This window comes from Elephantulus edwardii, unplaced genomic scaffold (genome assembly GCF_000299155.1).
Source record: "Elephantulus edwardii isolate Elephantulus edwardi_28Jun2011 unplaced genomic scaffold, EleEdw1.0 scaffold00443, whole genome shotgun sequence".
NCBI lineage: Eukaryota > Metazoa > Chordata > Mammalia > Macroscelidea > Macroscelididae > Elephantulus > Elephantulus edwardii.
This window is the reverse complement of record NW_006400193.1, coordinates 1,020,481-1,039,858: the sequence shown is the minus strand read 5'-3', so window position 1 is coordinate 1,039,858 and position 19,378 is coordinate 1,020,481. Positions and strand designations below refer to the sequence as shown.

At 38.8% G+C, this 19,378-nt stretch overlaps 1 protein-coding gene across 1 annotated transcript in view; it reads left to right on the top strand.

Moving 5' to 3' along the window:
- Positions 1-1,950: 1,950 nt before the first annotated feature.
- Positions 1,951-19,378, top strand: part of LOC102861335 (peroxisome proliferator-activated receptor gamma-like) — a gene marked incomplete at its 5' end in the record, with an annotated part of 49,649 nt that continues 32,221 nt past the window's right edge. Inside the window, 2 exons of the mRNA XM_006902737.1 lie at positions 1,951-2,089; positions 12,888-13,087. Coding sequence (XP_006902799.1) covers positions 1,951-2,089; positions 12,888-13,087 — 339 coding nt within the window. The remainder of the gene's footprint in view (positions 2,090-12,887; positions 13,088-19,378) is intronic.

Sequence of the window (19,378 nt, the reverse complement as noted above, 5' to 3'; positions counted from 1 at the left end):
GATAGATAGATAGATAGATAGATAGATAGATAGATAGATAGATAGAGATTTGGACATTCTGGTTTTAAGATGGTTACTAGATTTCTAAGTAGAGATATCAAGTAAACAAGTAGACATATCTGTCTGGAGTTGAGAAAGTAAAAATACATCAGCAGAACTGGTCTACCTCGGTGCTTTTTCTACCAAATGGGCCTAGATAAATTTAAAAGAACTGAGTTTCGTGAAGATAACATGATAGAAACATGTAGAAATTCTGTCACCAATAACAACAAAAATAGTTAGAAAACATTCCAATTACAAGTTTTTCTCCAATATTTTCTCCTAAAGATAAAAATATAACAATTCTGTTGGTCTCAAAATGACATATGTGCAAACTTTGTGATAGTAGTAAATTTTCTAGTCTTTTGAACATTATTTCTCATGTTCATTTTCTGTTGTCCCGTTTTTGGCTGTAGTTTACAATGGTTATGGAGCAGTCTTTCAATTGCATAAATAAATGAAATAAGTTCTTCAGGAAATTAAGCAATGCAGAGAATTTTAAAAGCTTCACACATGATTTAGAATGAAATTATTATAATGTTGCCAAACTACTTAGCACATTGAGGTTTTTTTCTCTTTTAAAAAAAATGTAATTTTAATGAAAGTTTACAGAGATTTAGGGTTTCCAGTCATTCGTTGTTCCACTTTTCTCCCTGCCCACCCCCTTCCCCCAACTCACTCTTCTCCTTGAAAAGTGAAAGAAAAACTTTTTTATTGTTATGCAATCCCTCCCCCCAAAGTCCACTCCACTGTGTAGCCTTCATTCTGGACTCCTGTCATGACGGTAATACCCAATCATATATCCCTTTTAAAACAGCTCTCTCCCTCCTCTGTTTCAATGCAGTATACATTATTCCTCCCCTCTTTCTCTGCCTTTCCTCAACCCCGATGTCAGTCCTGTTTTACAATAGTGGCCCTATACAATATTTGTCCTTTTGTGACTGAGCTATTTGACTAAGCATAATGTCCTCTAGGGTCATCCACTTTTCATATTTCATTAGTTCCTTGTTTTTCAGTGCTGCATAGTATTCCATTGTGTGAATATGCCAGAGCTTCTCTATCCATTAGTTTGTTAATGGGCACTTGGATTGCTTCCAGCTCTTTGCTATTGCGAACAAAGCTGCAACAAACATGGGTGTGCATATATCTGCTTTGGTGGCAGTTATGGTTTCTTTGGGGTAAATTCCCAGTAGTGGAATTGCTGGGTCAAATGATATTTCTATTTGCAACTTTTTGAGAAAGTGCCACTCAACCTTCCATAGTGATTGCACCATTTTACACTCACCAACAGTGAATAAGGATTCAAGTTTCTCCACAACCTCGCCAGCATTTGTTGCTTGCTGTTCTGTTAAATTTTGCTATTTTGACTGGGGAAAAATGATATCTCATAGTTGTTTTGATTTGCATCTGTCTTAGAGCTAGGGACTTTGAACATTTCTTCATGTGTTTGTTTGCCATCTGAATGTCTTCTTTGGTGAAGTGTCTGTTCATATACTGTGCCCGTTTTTCAGTTGGGTTATTTACCTTTATCTTGTTGTGGTGCTCTAGTATTTGTAAAGGCTTGGACAAGCCATTAGAACAGTTTGTCAAGAGACTGAACTGATGGCATAGTGTTTTATTTATATTACATTAAATCCAGAGCTCTTCTGAAAGCATGTTGAATATCAAATGTAGAGCCAAGATACATTGAATGGCATGAGTTAGCACCTAGAGGACATTAGAGATCCTCTATCTTTTATTTTTTAAAAAAATTGAGTTACAGAAACTTAAGCTGGCTCTATAAAAGTCATCAGTGATGAAGAAATGCCATGAACTCCTTCCTCCCAGACCAGTGCTCCGGGTGAGTGTTGCTGTGTGTCATAAAGACTTAAAATTTACTTATTTTCTTTTTTTCCCCATAACCACTTACAGGGTTTCTTCCGGAGGACAATCAGATTGAAGCTTATTTATGATCGATGTGACCTTAACTGTCGGATCCACAAGAAAAGCAGAAATAAATGTCAGTACTGTCGATTTCAGAAATGTCTTGCTGTGGGGATGTCCCACAATGGTAAGTGGACTCTCCAACATGCACTTTGTCATTCTCACTGACATTGCCAGATCAGCAGGCACTCAGGCCAATGCTGAAAATGTATAATTTCCCAGAAGGCTAGATTTCAGAATACTTCATTCCAATAAGACATTCTCACAGAAGGCAGCATTTCCAAATTTTTATGTAAAATCCTCCTTTCAATGGCTCAGCTTTTGCCATACAAATAGAAGAGATTGAAAATCTCAGAGGTTAAAGAAATACTATAGTGTTTTGAAGCAAATGTAAGGGTAATTGTGGCTGACTCTTTTAAATTGCTTTAATAGAAGTAATGGAAACTCTGTTGGCCTCATGGGTAAGGAGTTGTGCTGCCATCCAGAAGGCATCACATCCACCACTGCTCCGTGGGAGAACGTTGAGCAGTCTCTTCCAGTTCCATTGTAATTTTCAGTGTCTGCAAACCCACTGGCAGGTCAGCTATGCATCAGTTCTGACTTGAGGGCACATAACAACAATAGCATTAAAACCAGAATTTTCTTATATGCATCTCTCTACTTTAGTCATAAGGAAGTCTTGCAACGGAACTTTAACTTTACATTTATTTACCAGCCTGACTGGGTGGTACAGGTGGTTGACATACTTGGCTGCTAACCAGGATACTGGAGCTTGGAGTTCATCCAAGGCACCGCAGAAGAAATCTTGGTGATCTCCTTCCAAAAGATCAATCATTGAAAAACCCAATGAGCACAAGGGTCTGAAAACTCCATGAATTCATGGGACCACCATAAGTCAGAATTGTTTTCAGGGCAAGTGTTCAGTGTTTTCTGTGGTATTATTTTTGTTTCTGTTGTTATGGGGGTTTTTTTGTTACTGTTTTTTTTTGTTGGTTTGTGTTTTTTTTCCTGTTTGTTTTGATGCGTTTTGTTGTACTAAAGATAAGCATATAGCACTGTTCTTGGCTTCAAGGAACATAAAGATTTATGGAAGGGATAAAATAAATATTTAAAAATTCTATTAATCCATAAAGTCCTTCAATACTCATAGAAAGAGTTGTTATTGTTGTTAAGTGCTGTCGAGTCGTAGGTGACTCATAGCGACCCTATGAATGAAAGTCCTCGACACTTGCGTGACTTTCATCCTTGCTCCAGGTTCATAGGGCAAGCTATTTACAGAAGTGAATGCCCATTCCTGCTTCCAAGCTTGTTTCGACCGGGGAGTGGCACCAAACACTGTCCACCATGGATAACCATTATTGCATTTGACACATCAGTGTCACAGTGTTCAGCTTCACAGAGGCCACAAGTTACCTCTGTGAGGCAAGTAGACACACCAGGGCTATGCGGCCTAGAAGAATGTTTCACCAAAAACAATTAATGACAAGCCTTAGGGCCGTGGATTAGAGTCATTCACCTTTGGCTTGTAAATAAATAAATAAAAATTTTCTACTTTTAAACCTGTATCTGAAATCAAGTTCATCTTTCTTTTTCACTCAAACTACAATAAAGTGTTAAAAAAATAATAAAGTAAGTCATAGTTTTACCTCTCCTTCCCCTCAAAAATGCCTTCTTTCCTTTGAGCTAATTATTCTTCTTAAGATAACAATAAGTAAAAAAAAAATTTTAAAAAAGATAACAATAAGTAATTAAGGGAAATAATGTGTTTTATGAACTGTAACTCAATAAAATCATAGGAGGCTTATTTGAAGAAAATAATCGTTGCCACTATTTGGTTCTAATTGGTTGATTCTTTTTATTTTAGACCTCATAAACTATTAAGCCATATTTTTAAATCAGCAGTTATATTTCAGGTGATGCAACCAAGTTGTGATAAACTTATTTCACTATTATGAAGAAATCACTGATTTTAAGGTCATTATGACTGAGTTAGCCTAGGAAAACATGCCAGTTTTGCTCCCAATGCAAGTTATTACTTTTCCCTATTAAGAAAATGTCGCTTCATAATTTATGTAAACATATTGGGTGGTTAACCAAAAGGTCAGCAGTTTGAATCCGTCAGTGGCTCTGCCAGAAAAAGATAGGCAGTCTCCAACCATATTTACAGCATTGGAGACAATGGAGGACAACTCTGAGTCAGAACTGAATGGGCAGCTGTGGCTTTGGTTTCATTTTATTACTTACAAGTAAACACTATTTTGTTTTCTGCTCCTAGAAAAGTCAAAGGAAGATATAAACTTTGCAGGGCCACCCCCTGACTTCATTTGTCAATTATTCTATTTAGAAAAAGTAATTCTTGGTAGGGAGCAGTCTTGGTGGGGAATCTTCAGTATAGACTTGTAAAGACAAGAAAAATATTCAGGATTAGATGTCCTAACGTTTAACATAAATGTTAAACACTTAGGCAGTTCAACACCTAAAGAATTAGACGTATTACTAACAAAATCTGCTGTCATTTAACAAAATCTGTTTGCAGAAAAGGAAACATCTCTATGAGCTATATACTAAAAAGAAACCTCAAGAACTTTATCATAATTATTGTTGTTGCTATGTGCCATCAAGTGACTATGACTAATAGCGACCCTCTGGATTCTGCCCTATCCTGCCAATCTCTGACACACTTGCCTCCACTGCCACACTGTGTCAATCCGTCTCATCCAGCATCTTCCTCTCCACACACTGGCCTCCATTGTAACAGTCACTGTGTCAACTCGTCTCATCCAGCGTCTTCCTCTCCTGTCCTAACAACCTTCTACTCTTCCAAGAACGATGTCCTTCTCACCCTCCTGACTAAATGTCCAAAGTATTTAAGATGGAGCTTCAAAATCCTTACCTTCAAGGAGCAACTTGATTTCACTCTCTCCAAGACAGAGATGTTTGTTTTCTTGGTGGTCCATGTTATGTTCACTACTTTTCTCCAGCATTGATTCTTCTATCACCCCTACTCATTGTCTGGCTCTCAGATGCATAGCAAGCAATCAAGAAGACCATGGGCAGGACCAGGTGCTCTTTAGTCTTTAGACTGACATTGTTTCTCTTTAGTACTCTGGAAAGATGTTTAACAGCAGTTTTTCTTAAAGCAACTTGTCTTTTTATTTCCTAACTGCTGGTACCAAGAGTTTTGATTGTGGATCTGAGCAAGATGAAATGCTTAACAGCTTCAGTCTCTTCTCCATCTATCCTAATGCTGCTAATTGGCCAGGAGGTGAGAATCTTTGTTTTCTTGATGTTGAGATGCCATCTTAATTGCAGTCCTTGACCTTGTGCAATAAATGCTTCAAGTCTTCCTCAGATTCAGTGAACAAGGTTGTGTCATCTGAATAACACAGGTTGTTGATGAGTCTTCCTCCAGTCCTAATGCCACATTTTTCTTCATAAAGTCAAGCCTCTTGAATGATCTTTTCTGCATATAGATTGGAAAGATATAGAAAAGGACACATCCCTGACCCACTCTTCCTTGATTTTGAACCATACACTGTTCTCTCCCTCTGTTGCATGACAATTTCCTGTTCTATATGAGCACAATCAAGTGTTCTGGGAGTCCCATTCTTCTCAATTTTAGCAACAGAATCAAGAAAGAGTGGGTCAGAGATATGTCCTGTTCCTTTATCATTGCTTCACAGTCAAATGCCATTGCATAGTCAATAAAACACAAATGCACATTCTTCTGGTAATGTCTACTTTCATCCAAGATCATTCGGCATTTCTTAAGCTGAAGGAACTGAAGAATAAATTCCAATTTTGAGTTGCAATAGCAATAAAGGTACTATGGGCAGAATATTAAATTATCCAGGAAGTATCAAAAGAAGATGGAACGAGTAACACATTCACTGTACCAAAAAGAATTGACCAACACAGAATAATTTCATGAAATAGTGTATGATCAAGAAGCAATGATAAAGGAGGAAATTTAAGCTGCTCTGAAGGAATTGGGGGGAAAATATAAGGCCATAGGAACTGATGGAATACCAATTGACATATTGCAACAAGCAGATGCAGCCTTGAATGTGCTCACCAAATTGTACCAAGAAAGCTGGAGGACAGCTGTCTGGCCAGCTGACTGGAAGAGATCCATGTTAATTTCCATCCCTTAAAAAAAAGCAATTTGACAGAGTGTGGAAATTATCAAATAATATCACATACAATCAAAATCTTGCTGAAGATTTTCCACAAACTACTAGAACAGTACATCGACAGAGAACTGCCAAAAATGCAAGCTTTGTTTAAAAGAGCTGTGAGTGTAACTAATTTTGTCTATTACCTTGGAGAGGGAAACTTGACCAAATCCAAAGTTTTTCAGGAGATTGTCATGAAGCCAATAGTTATAAGGCTTTCCCTCTCAAGTTTACCTTGCCCAGTGCTTTCAGCTCCCCTTTTGCCACCTGCTCACAACTTTGAAGGAGGTGTTGGAGTTAACCTTCAAGGAACCGTAGGGCTTCAGGAATATTGTGAGAAAGTCATTGAAATCAGTTCTGATTTCTGACAGAATCCCCAATTCTGTGATTATACCAATCAAACAGCCTAGTTCATGGAAATTTTCACTTTTCAACCAAATCTTCTGTATCTCTCCACAAATATCTAGAAATCCAGCAGTGGCTTACATTTATAATTTTTGGTGTATACATTTTTTATGTATACATTTTGATAAAATAAAATATTATTTATATACCTGGATCAGATCTTCTTTGGTGATCATATTTAGTGATGTAATCTCAGTTTACAAATCCATAATAGCCTAGGTTTAAGAAAAAGTAAATGGCAAAAATGACTGTAGAGTTTAACGTTGTTGTTGTACACTGTTGGTTCAGAACTGGCTCATACCTGACCCTCTGGCAGGTCTTGCGAGGCATTTAATTGCCTGGGAGGAGAATTCCCATCCTTCTCCTGTGGACTTTACTTTAAAAAAAGCAAAAGTAAATGGCATATTAGCCAATCAATGACTGAGTAAATTGCTTCAGATGACACTTTTCTAAAACATCATGGTCTAAAACATCATGGAGAAACTTAATTTTGGAATTCTTCCAATTGGAAACCTGTCTCCCCAATATCTATTTTTCAGTATTGGGTAAAAAAAAAATCACCCAGGTCGTGGTCAGATACATTGTTCCTATTATTATTAGTTGCTTTTATTGTGGCAAATATATATTTTAAAAGATTTGACAATTGCATTTACCTAAAAGTTGGCTATTTTAGCCATTACATTTATCCCCCCCTGGTCTCCACCTAACTTAACTGCAGACACATAGTCTTGTACATAATCTTGGTCTTGTAAATCATCAATAAGTGTGGGACTAGGATAAGAGAAAGAGTGTATTTACACATACAGGGAGGCAAAACTTGAGACAAGCAAGACATAGCAGCAAGACTTGAAGAAAACTGGAAAAGATCCTGTTGGTGAGACCCTAGTGTTAGAGAGACTGTGGCATTGCTGTGGTGAAAGTGTGGCAAGGTGTTACTTAAGGCTTCTTGCATTGTGCTGGCCACAGTTGAAGGTTTGACTGTTCTTGCCAGATATTTGAAGAAGCTAACTTATAACTGCTCTGAGATAAACCTTTCTGGATAACTTGGATTTGACTGCTGAACTGAAACTAATTGAACTGGACTAATTGAAGAATTGAGCTTCAGAACTTGGCCAATAAAAAGGATAAAGAAGAGAGGGAGACGACTAGAGTCAAGACAAAAAACTTGAAGACCAGTGCAGCATTATAAGCTAAGACAATTGAAAGGGAGAGGAAAATGAAATTAAGAAACATTCCAAAGCAGTGACTAATGAATAGACGTGCCTGGGGGAAGTGGAAGATTCTTTAAGGTACCTAGTTTGGATAATAGCAATACAGTACAACAACAACAAAATACAGAACAAGTTGCCATTGCAACTCCAGCTCATGGAGACTTTGTGTGTGTTAAAATTGAACAGCTCCACAGAAATTCCAGTGACAGATGTTTTCAGAATTATCACCAGGATGTTCTTCCAAACCTTTGGATAATTTTGAGCCTCAAATTTCTACCATTTAAGTTGTTATTATTAGGTATTGTTGCAACCTGTTTGACTTGTAGCAACCATATGAACAACAAATCTCAACCCTGACCTATACTGTGTCATCTTCACACTCCCTGACATACTCAAACCCATTGCTGCAGTCATTATGTAAACACATCTGACTAAATGTCTTCATCTCTTTCATCTACCTACTGCTTTTTCAAGCATGATGTCCCTTTACAAGGAATAGACCTTCCTAAGCTCATGTATGTGAGATGAAGCTTCACCATCCTTACCTCTAAGGATCACTCTATTTATACTTTTCTTCAAGACATATCTGTTTGTTCTTTTGACAGCCCATGGGATATTCAGTACTCTTCTCCAACACCACAACTCAAAGACATCAATTTTTCTTCTATCATTCTTATTCATTGTCTAGCTCTCAAATGACAAGTGACTAAAAAGACCATAGCTTGGATCAGGCATGCCTTACTCTTTATGCTTACATCATTGCTCCTTAGTATTTCAGAAAAATTCTTGACAACGGACTAAGTATTCTTTCTTGTCAAAGGGGACAAATAGGTCTAGAAGAAAGGAAAACAGAAAATAGAGCAAATTTGGAGTAGAAAATTGAGAGTATTATTTTTAAGTGTATTGTAGGTGTTTATGATATATTAAGCAACAGGTACAAAGAAATATAGGAAGAAGTGAAAAATAAGATTCCAAAATGCAAGAGGGACAAGAGTCACCAGAACATATTGCACGATAAAGAGAAGATCAAGCTAGAAACAAGAGAATATAAATAAAGGCAGAGGTCTGGAAAATAAAGTCAGAAAAATAGGACATCTAGAAAAGCAGAACCCTGGATGAAAAATTAAGAGAACTCAAGTATAACGAGAATTTAGAAGAGGCTCCTAGCCTGGCCAGGGAAGTGTAAAAACAAATATTTTCTTAATGAAGAGAAATTGATTGCTCTGAGTTAAGAAGTGAATAAGAGGTGATGCAGATAGAGTGAAAACTGTTTTGGTTGTTTTTTATAAAAATGGTGCAAGAAAGATAATTTGAAAGATCACAAGAAAGCTTGCACATCTGCTGAGCTGGAAAGGACAGGGAAACTAAAAAGATATGTGCCAGATAATTTATGCATGCAGCCCCAAATGTATTGTGTATTCAATATCCAAGTTACAACACACTTCACTATGAGGTATCATCTCACCCTAGTAAGAATAGTAAAATTTAACAGAGCAGCAAACAACAAATGCTGGCGAGATTGCGGAGAAACTGGGTGGTGGGAGTGTAAAATGGTGCAACCACTATAGAAGGCTGTATGGCACTTTCTCATAAAGTGGCAAATAGAAATACCATTTGACCTAGCAATTCCTCTACTGGGAATATCTCCTAAAGAAACCATAACTGCCACCCAGGCAGATATATGCACACCCATGTTTTTTGCAGCCTTGTTCACAATAGCAAAGAGTTGTAAACAACCTAAGTGCCCATCAACAAATGAATGGGTAGAGAAGCTCTGGTATATTCACACAATGGAATATTATGCTGCATTGAAAAACAAGGAACTCATGCAATATCATTCAAAATGGGTGACCCTGGAGGACATTATACTGAGTGAAATATCTCAGTCACAAAAGGACAAATACTGCATAGTGCCACTGTTGTAGAATGGACTGACATCAGGGTGGGAGTGAGACTGAGAAAAATTTGGTATATTATGTATACTGCATTGAAACAGATGAGGGAGAGATCAATTTAAAAGCTATATATGATTGCATACTATGGTTATGACAAGAGTCCAGAATGGAAGGTTGCATAGTGGAGTGGAATGGCGGGGGGGTGCTTCTTTTACTTTTCAAAGAGAAGAGTGACCTTGGGTGGGGAGGGGTAGGCAGGGAGAAAAATATAACAATGAATGAATGAAAATAAAAAATCTCTGTAAATGTTCATTAAAATTAATAAAAAATATACTTGCCTTTCTTTTAAGATTCATTGTTAGGAATTTGTACTGCATACATTGTTGCAGCATCCAATTTGCTAACGTTACCATTCTCAGATGTTCACCTGCAAACATTGAATGTTACAACTTACTGTTTACAGTACTACTATATAACAGGCTCTGAAAACTTTAAAAAAGAAAAAATGTTAGACTGTTAGAAATTATTTACAATAGAGTCCTCAGAATGGAATCTAATAATAAATCTGAAACTGTATTTATTAATTTCCCTAGACATGTGCCCTTTGTGCTTATATTTCTTACTTCTGTTTGTCTAGTGCAACAAATTGTCTTGCACCAAAAAGTATTCAGGAATGAATTCATGACCCCAAGTAAGGTAACAGAAAAATAGATGAAGTTGAAAGATGCAATGTGATGTCTTTTTATCTTTTCAACCCTAGAAAGAAACCCAAGGAAATGTTTAAATGCCCTCGAAGAGTAGTTTGGAAAAAAGATACCCCTACATTAAAAAAAATTATTATTGGTGCTAAAATTGTTCTTTGTTTTACTTTGTTGTTGTTGTTGCTGATTGCCATCGAGTCGAGCGCGACTCATAGCGACTCTATGAACAAAAGACCTGAAGCCTTTCTGTAACTGTCGTCATTTATCAAAGTTCATAGCGTTTCCAGAGGTATGTTGTTTAAAAGTGGATGCTACTTCTGCTTCCAAAAAACAAAACAAACAAAAAAAAATGGCCTAAATAGTATGGAAAATGATGTAGTACACTGCTAGTGTGAATGTAAAATGGTTCAACTGCTATGGAAGGCAGTTTGAGATCTCTTTAAGAAGTGGGAAATAGAATTTCATGCTAAAAATGATAGTTATTAGATTGCCACCCTGGCGAAACCTCATAAATGCAAAAGTTTTCTTTCTCAATAAGGAGACAGAAAAACGTAACTTACTTATTGGCAGCAGCTTTATACAAAACAACAGTTTAGAGGAAGACTATTACATGATGAGAGTATAAATAAATATTAATGTGAAAAATTAAATTATTAAAAGTCTGATGTGATTTATCAATTTAAAATTCACCCTTTTGTCAGTGAAAAACTATTATTTTTATAAGACTCATTTCTGAGAGAAGCTTTTCTAGTGATTCACTATTTTGTCAATTTGCCTTAATTAATCTTTGTAATGAAGTACCTGCCACCTGTGGCCCTTGGGCCTGGTGTCAATTGTGTTTGGGATGAACATTCATCTAAGTGGTACAGCACTGGTCTGTCAATTTGCTGTACTAACGTAATTTGGGGTTGCTGTCACACTGAACACTATGCCACTGGTGTGTCAAATGCCATAATGGTTACCCATAGTGAACAGTATTTAGTGGAGCTCCCAGCATGAGACACACTTGGAAGCAAGATTGGCATCCACTTCCTAAACAACATGCCTCTGGAAACTCTATGAACATAGAGAAATGACAATAGTTCTAGAACAGGATTCAGGTCTTTTGTTCATAGGGTTGTGCCCGACTCAACTGCATTTAACAACAACAACAACCCTCTGTTTTAAATCTCCTTCATTTAGGTAGGTGGCATAAAACACCTAGATCTAAAACATAGGATATCCACATGCTTGGGTTTGTGTGCTTCGTAATATTAGTACTAAATACACAGTTTAAATCTGTCACATGCTTATAGTGAGCTGGTTTGAATCCAGTAAGAGGACATTGTATAAACTGATGGATGCTAATTTAGTTTTACCAGAAATTAATGGGTCTCTGTCAAACCTGTTTCCCCTGAAAAGTGCATACTGACTGGTATTGACAATCTTTTTTACAAGGCACATGGATTTCTGTAGATGATTAATTGTCCCAAAAACTGACACTGTGCCGTGGTGTGGCAGATGTTTTGTGTGATAGATGGAAGATATGGAGAATAGTAGAATGTATGTGTTTTTATTTTTTTAGGGCCTCAAAGACTAGGCAATAATTATTTTCAAAACCAATAGTTTGCATACATGCCAGTATTACAGGTTATAGGGATTTGTGGAGTTTAAAAGCTAAATTTATAAAAAAGGGATCTTCTTTTTTCAAACTTATCAATCTATAGATAAAGAAACTGAGAGTTAAGTAGCTTTCTAAAGCCACACAGCTAGTTTGTCACTAAAGTGAAACTAGGCTTTCTAGGTACTTCAAATGCAATGCTGTTTCCCTTGCCTTCCAGAAGGTTCTGAGTGCTTGTGCAGTGACTCATAGTCCAGGCACAGAGAATTTCCCTCTGTCTTTTAAAATTACTATGTTAGAAGATTTGGAAACAGATACTGGCATGTGGTATGTCTTTTGTTAGCTGCTGTTGAGTTGATTTCAACTCATGGTAACCCTTTGAAAGGGGTAAAAAACAAAACAAAATATTGTCGTTAAGTCAATTCTGACTCAGAAGAACCCTTATGAGGCAGAGTAGAATCAACTTATATGGTTTCCAAGGTTGTTAATGTTTTAAAGCTCTTGGGAGATGACATGATTCTGGGGTCAGCAAAAGAGAGAAAGACTCTTAAAAGGGTCCATGAATGCAATGAGTACAACAGTACACTTGAGCATGGTGGAAGGCCGCAAGCATAAGACAAGATCTGGATCTGTTGGTCATAGACTTGCTTGCTACTATTATTGCCACAACCTTCTCTCATGGAGATGCTGAAATCAGAAATTCTTCCACCTTCCTAGCAAGATCCTGAATTACATTTTTTTAATTAAAGATGCTAATAATTAATTTTTATTGATAGTCTGGGCTACCACTTAGTGAAACAAAGACCTTAGAGGTCATCAGTGGAAATCAGCGCTTGAGATGAGTGTCAGGGGAAGGAGGCTGCTATTATGTGGGAAGGAAGACTGAGGAGGGAGCAGAGTGATTGGTGGTTCATGCTGTCATTCCTTTGCCTCCACAGCTATCAGGTTTGGACGGATGCCACAGGCTGAGAAAGAGAAGCTGTTAGCAGAGATCTCCAGCGACATCGACCAACTGAACCCAGAGTCTGCTGATCTCCGGGCCCTGGCCAAACACTTGTATGACTCGTACATAAAGTCCTTTCCGCTGACCAAAGCCAAGGCGAGGGCCATCTTGACAGGAAAGACAACAGATAAATCAGTTAGTTCTCTTGCTGTCTTGTTTTGGGAGGCTGGGATTTTCCTGCCTTGGGTATATATGGGTACATGTAGCACACAAGCTGGCTGTTGACTGGTACTATGTATTGCAGGCTGTATCTGAAACATAAGAAATCTTTCTAAGTAAGATATGGCAGTATCATTTTGAAAAAGATAACCAGTCTCCGTGTTCTCCTAATATGCCCCGGCCAGCGGGGACATTAACGTAGACCTGAAGGAGGGAGAGTGGGGCTGAAAAGGGACACGTGGCACAAAGAATGGGGACAAGACAGATTCCTGATCAAGTCACACTTTATTAAAGTTTTTTCAGGCTTTTATAGGAATTTGCCTAGGTATATTACATAGGCTGGGTTACTATGGAAACTCAACCTCAAGATATCAGTGTGCTACAGGAATGAGGAACACTCCCTAAGACCTTGAGTTACAGACACTGAGCTATAGAAAGAAACAGTTTCCTTGAGACTGGGTAGAGATTCTGAGCTGAACTTATCTCTAGACATGCCAGGCAGGCCTTTATGGAATAGCATTTAGTGAGCAGCATAAAGCAACTTAGGCCTTAAGTCAGGAGCCTCAAAAGTGGCCCTCTACAGGTCCCCCTTGTTTAGTTTAAAGGCTGCTGGTGACTCACATCTGTCTTAGGCTACATGCCTTGGCATTCTTCTTTCACACAGGATCCTTACTCATCATTGGAAAGCAGGGCAGCTTTGGCCCTGTTCCTGTCTTAGGTTGGCAACCTGGCAAGGTTCCTTACCCATCATTGGAAAGCAGGGCAGCTTTTGGCCCTGTCTTATATTTGCCAAAGAGGTAGTGGCAGATCCTTTTGGTGGCAGCTTTCTCCAAGCCTTAAGTCCAGCATTCTGGATCTGAGAAAAGAGACCAGGTAAATAGTGCCTCTGTGCCTCATTAGTGTCATGAGGGTTATTGCCTACAAGCACATCTAATGCCCAGGCTGCACTTTCCCCACCAGCCTCCACATTACGGCAGGCAGTTTCTCTGCAGTTCTCAGTAAATTTAGATTTCCATAACACATAGTCTCCTCCTGAAAGCGTGGCATGAGCCATGTGATACCAATCATTAGGGGTAAGCCATAAATCACCTAAGGTTTCCAATATTGACAGTGTAAAAGGGGCAACTGGGCCATATTGGGTTACTGCAGCTTTCCATTCTTTTAAAGTATTGAAACCCAGACGTTTGTAATCTCATGATGGTCTTTCCTCATCATCATCTTCCTGCTTAATAAGAACTTCAGTAACTGAAAAAAGGTCAAATATTTGAGAAGAGGCCTTTTTAGTTAAAGTGGAAACTTTCCTTTATTCTCCAAGAGGGAAAGCATGGCAAGATAGCGTCAGGGCCTGTGAAGGTGCAAAAAATTTTTTCCTGACAAGATGGCGCCAGAGCTTGTAAAGGTGTGAGAATTTTCCTTTGTTCTCCAAGAGGAGGAGCAAGGCAAGATGGTGCTGGTTCATTGAAAAGTTCTAGGTCTAACATTCTTAACTCTTTAAATAACTCATTGCACTCCTTTTTAAGCTGAATAACTTCCTTGAGGTTTTTAATTTCTAAAACTGGATCACTAGCACCAGGTAACATTAAAGAATGGCTTTGTAGGGGGTTAAAAGTAAAGCCAGACAGAAGCGGCAGCAGCTGAGGCAGCGGTAAGTTGTAAGGAGGTGGCTGTTGTGCAAGAGGCACAGGAGAGGACCGGTCAGGTCTAAGATAATTAGCCCCCTCACCCTTAAAGTCAGCTTCCTCTTCAGAGGTTAAGTAATTATTGTCATTATTTATCTCTGAGTGATAAATTTTCAAAGAAGGATACAGAGGTCTGGGGAAGCTGGGCTCTTTAAGCAGAGGTTTGTCTGCAGGATCAGGTTTTAAGGAGGCACAGCCTTGAGCAGGAAAATCTGGGCTAATGTCCTCTTCTATAGGGGGCATTATAATTGAGACAGAGTCCTTATCCTCGGGAGGGAGGGAATTTACTTCGTTAAGGGGAGGTTTATGCGGGTTTCCAGGATCAGAGTTAAGAGAAAACTGGCTTTTCCTGAGTTCTTTCTTAAGAAACTTTTCTCCCTCCTCCACTACATCTTTAATATCCTTGTGAAACTATCTAACATGTAGGATTTCATTAATGAGATTCCAGGAAGAAAAGGCAGTAACAGGCATTTTTTTCAGGGCCAAATATTTGATAATAATCTTTTAGAGCATCACCAACCCTTTTCCACCTCTTTGCATTTATTGTCCCTTCTTGGGGGAGCTAGGGACATATGTCCTTAAGAAAAGAAATGAGCTAAATCCTTTTTTAACCCTTACTCCTCACGCCCTTAATGAGTCCTTTAGACCCTCTATAAATTTCTCCTCTACAATAATTGCTTGTCCCATAATTGCCATGACTTACCTCTTAGGTTCTTTTCCATGAGGCGGGTACTCTCGCAGAAACCTCTTAATACTGTAGCAACTGGCCTGTCCTTCTATCTCTTTCAAGCGGCTCCCTCACAGAATGTCCCCCGTGCCTTCCGGCCCCACATTGGGCGCCAACATGCCCCAGCCAGTGGGGACGTTAACGTAGACCTGAAGGAGGGAGAGTGGGGCTGAAAAGGGACAAGTGGCACAAAGAATGGGGACAAGACAGATTCCTGATCAAGTCACATTTTATTAAAGTTTTTTCAGGCTTTTATAGGAATCTGCCTAGGTATATTACATAGGCTGGGTTACTATGGAAACTCAACCTCAAGATATCAGTATGCTGCAGGAATGAGGAACACTTCCTAAGACCTTGAGTTACAGACACTGAGCTATAGAAAGAAACAGTTTCCTTGAGACTGGGTAGAGATTCTGAGCTGAACTTATCTCTAGACATGCCAGGCAGGCCTTTATGGAATAACATTTAGTGAGCAGCATAAAGCAACTTAGGCCTTAATTCAGGAGCCTCAAAAGTGGCCCTCTACACTAATACAATTTCTAAGAGACCAGGAATAGAATAAACAGATTACCTTTTTACAGAAACACACTGAAATCCCTAATCTTACCAAGCCTCTTTCAAGAATCCAGCTCTTAATCTTGGTATTACAGTAATTGACCATGACTTGTATCCAAGATTTACTTTTCTTTGGGAAGGGCCTTGAGAAATAATATTTTTGTAGAACAGTCCTTGAGAGTTTGAGCTGCTAACCAAAAAGTGATGCCTCTGGTGGTTCGAATCCATCAGTTTCCCTGAAAGATGGACAGTCTCCTCCTGAGTCAGTTCAACTTGATGGAGTGAGATGAATTTAGATTTGGCTCTTCTTTGTTTGTTTTTCACTTAGCTTTAGGAAAACTTCTAGAGCTACTAACTAGAGCTTTTGAAGTTCAACAAGAATACCATCGATTCTAAACCAACCCATAACTGACCCTTTAGCAGGTTTTCAGAGGCAGTAAATAGAAATGTAGGAGATTCCCATCTTTCTTGAGCAAAGCAGCTGGTGGATTAGAACTGCGTGCCTTCAGGTTAACAGCACAACTCCTTACCATTAGGCCACCAGAGTTCTCTAGGGGACTAGTAGCCCTATTTTTTTATTTCATATATGAACTCTTCTGACAGCCTTTGGCTGCCTGAAATACCCTATTATGTTCTCGAACCTTTATAGATTCATTGATTGCCATTGTTTAGGGAACCTATAATGGAGTAAAGAGAAAATATTTATCAAGGTTCCCAAGAAGCAGAACTCTTCCCTAGTAAGGAGCAATTTAGTGTTATATTAAAACAAAAGAAAACTACAACTACATTTTAGTCCCAGTTCTACTACCAGATTTCATCTGATCTTAGCCTGACATTCCCATGGTGCTTCTGGAGGCCTGGCATTGCTGACTTGTTTCCCATTGGTGGCAATAAGACTAGGTTACAGAAACACTAGGAAAGCTTCACCTTGGACAAAAGCTCCTGAGTACCTTTTTTTTTTAAAATGTTTTATAATGGTTTGCATACAAAATTGTATATATTGTGTTTCACACTTTTTTCCATTTGCATTGTGTTTCATTCAATCATTTCCATACATTGTACTTTATAAAATTAATCCCCATTGAATTATACCCATCATCACCCTATCTTTTCAGGTCTCTGCCGGATCCTTTCCATTTCCTTCACCCCTCCCTTTACCCACCTAATTGTGCAACTGAAAGTATAGTTTCACCCTACTTACCTTCATTCCTCTGCTCTCACCCCTTCTCCCCTTGGGTCCCCATACATATTTACTAGTTATCCTTAGCTTTTTACAATAATGGTCTTATGCAGTATTTGTCCTTGTGAGATTGAGTTAGTTCACTCAGTGTAATGCTCTCCAGTCTTTCCCAAGTTATGTAGTTGTTGTTGTTGCTATGTGCCATCGAGTCTCTTGCGACTCATGTGACAGTCCTAAACCCTGCTCTATCCTGTGCCAATCGCACTGCCCCTGACACTCCCATCCTGATTACCCCAGTCACCAAATCAATCCACCTCATAAAGGGCCTTCCCCTCCTGCGCTGCCCCTCCACCCTCCCCAGCATCATGTCCTTCTCCAAGGACCGGTCTCTTCTTACAACATGTCCAAAGTATGTTAGACAGAGCCTCAGAATCCTTGCCTCCAAAGAGCCACTCGGTTTAACCCCTTCCAGGATGAATCTGTTTGTTTTCCTAGCAGTCCATGGTACTCTCAATACTCTTCTGTTGCTCCTGAGAGTATTCCTTATTTTTGTCCGTTTTTAAAACAGGACATTTTTGCTTACTCTGCTATCCAAGTGTATTCTAAGTCAGGAAATTTTTCTAGTGGTTTTTTGTTTGGTTTTGTATGTTTTCTTTAATGATTGAGTCTAGACCTGCTGTATCCAGCATGCAAAGGACTGCATGCTGAAGACAGTACCAAAACAGAGCCTGTGTATGCAAATAGGGGCAAAAACCAATGAGTCATAACTGACTTAACTATGGCTAATAAACTGCCCCTTTAAGGCAGATAAAGGGAAAGTTAGACTGGCATAGTTACAAGGAAAATTACAAAAGATTGCCGAGAGCTGGTCTAGGATGGAGAACAGAAAAGAACCAAGGAAAGATGGAAGGATGAGAGAGCCCCCAGGCTATTTACTTTATGATCTCATCTAGACCAATTTACTTCCAGGCATTGCTTTCTCCCTTCTCGTTATTTCCCAATTGTGTGTTTGAGGGAGAGAGAAAAAAAATCTATTTCATACTGTTTAAAAGACAGGAGGAGGGCATCTAGTTTAAAAAAAAATCCATGTATTCCAGAATACACTGAGGGTGACCAGCATACCCTTTATCTGAATTGCTGAAGGGCACAGAATTCAAGCTACTGTAAATCTCACTCTTATTAACTCCTTGACTATAAATCTGTGCTAAAAATAAGATGATTGGACACATTTTATGAGATAAATAAGCATTAAACTATTTTAAGGGAATGGGCTGCAAACTGTTTAACTATAGGTTTCTCAGGTTCAGAGACCAAGAGTTGGACAGTTTTGACCCAGTAACAAGGCCTGTGCTTTCTCAATAACAGTCATTCAGATCTTATTTGTTTAATTGGTTAAAAAAAAGTTCCCTATTTCCTTTGAAACTCTGGACTTTGAACAGAGGACCTCTACCTAGCCCAGTATTTGCTCACCAAACTGGTTGTCATTAACAACCTGGATGGGACAGAATTGCCTCTTGTTAGGGTCTGGAAAGGAAAAAGGGGCAGAGATAAATTTAAATAATCCATTCCCTAATTACATTAAATAGAATTATTTGGCACTCTCTTTTTTTTTCTCCTTACCTTACAAAATCAAATAAAGCATTAATGGAAAGAAATTGTTCACAGAGGAACATGGGAAAGAGAAAAAAAATCCAAACTGATTTCCAGTGAGACCAGAGATTTGTTCTTTATCTATTGTTAGATATTTGATAACATCTATCTTAGGGGCTTTATGCTATCTCTTGGCCAAGGTTTATGAAAGTTAAGATGCCTTTATTGATAGGAAAAGTTTTGCAGAACCATGGACTCTTGAGGGGGGGGGGGTTAAAGGGATTACAGTTAGCTCAGCCGGGCACGTGGCCAGGAGGGACTGGTCCCTAGAGAAGGACATCATGCTTAGAAGGGACAGTGCAGGAGAGGAAGACCCCTGATAAGATGGATTGATATGGGGGCAGTGGAGATTGGTATGTCAGTGAGACTGGGCAGGACAAGGCAGACTTCAGAGCTGTTGTACATAGGGTCTCTGTGGGTCACAGGTGACAAGACAGCACATAACAACATTGGTGGTTAGGCCAAGCTGTGCAGTC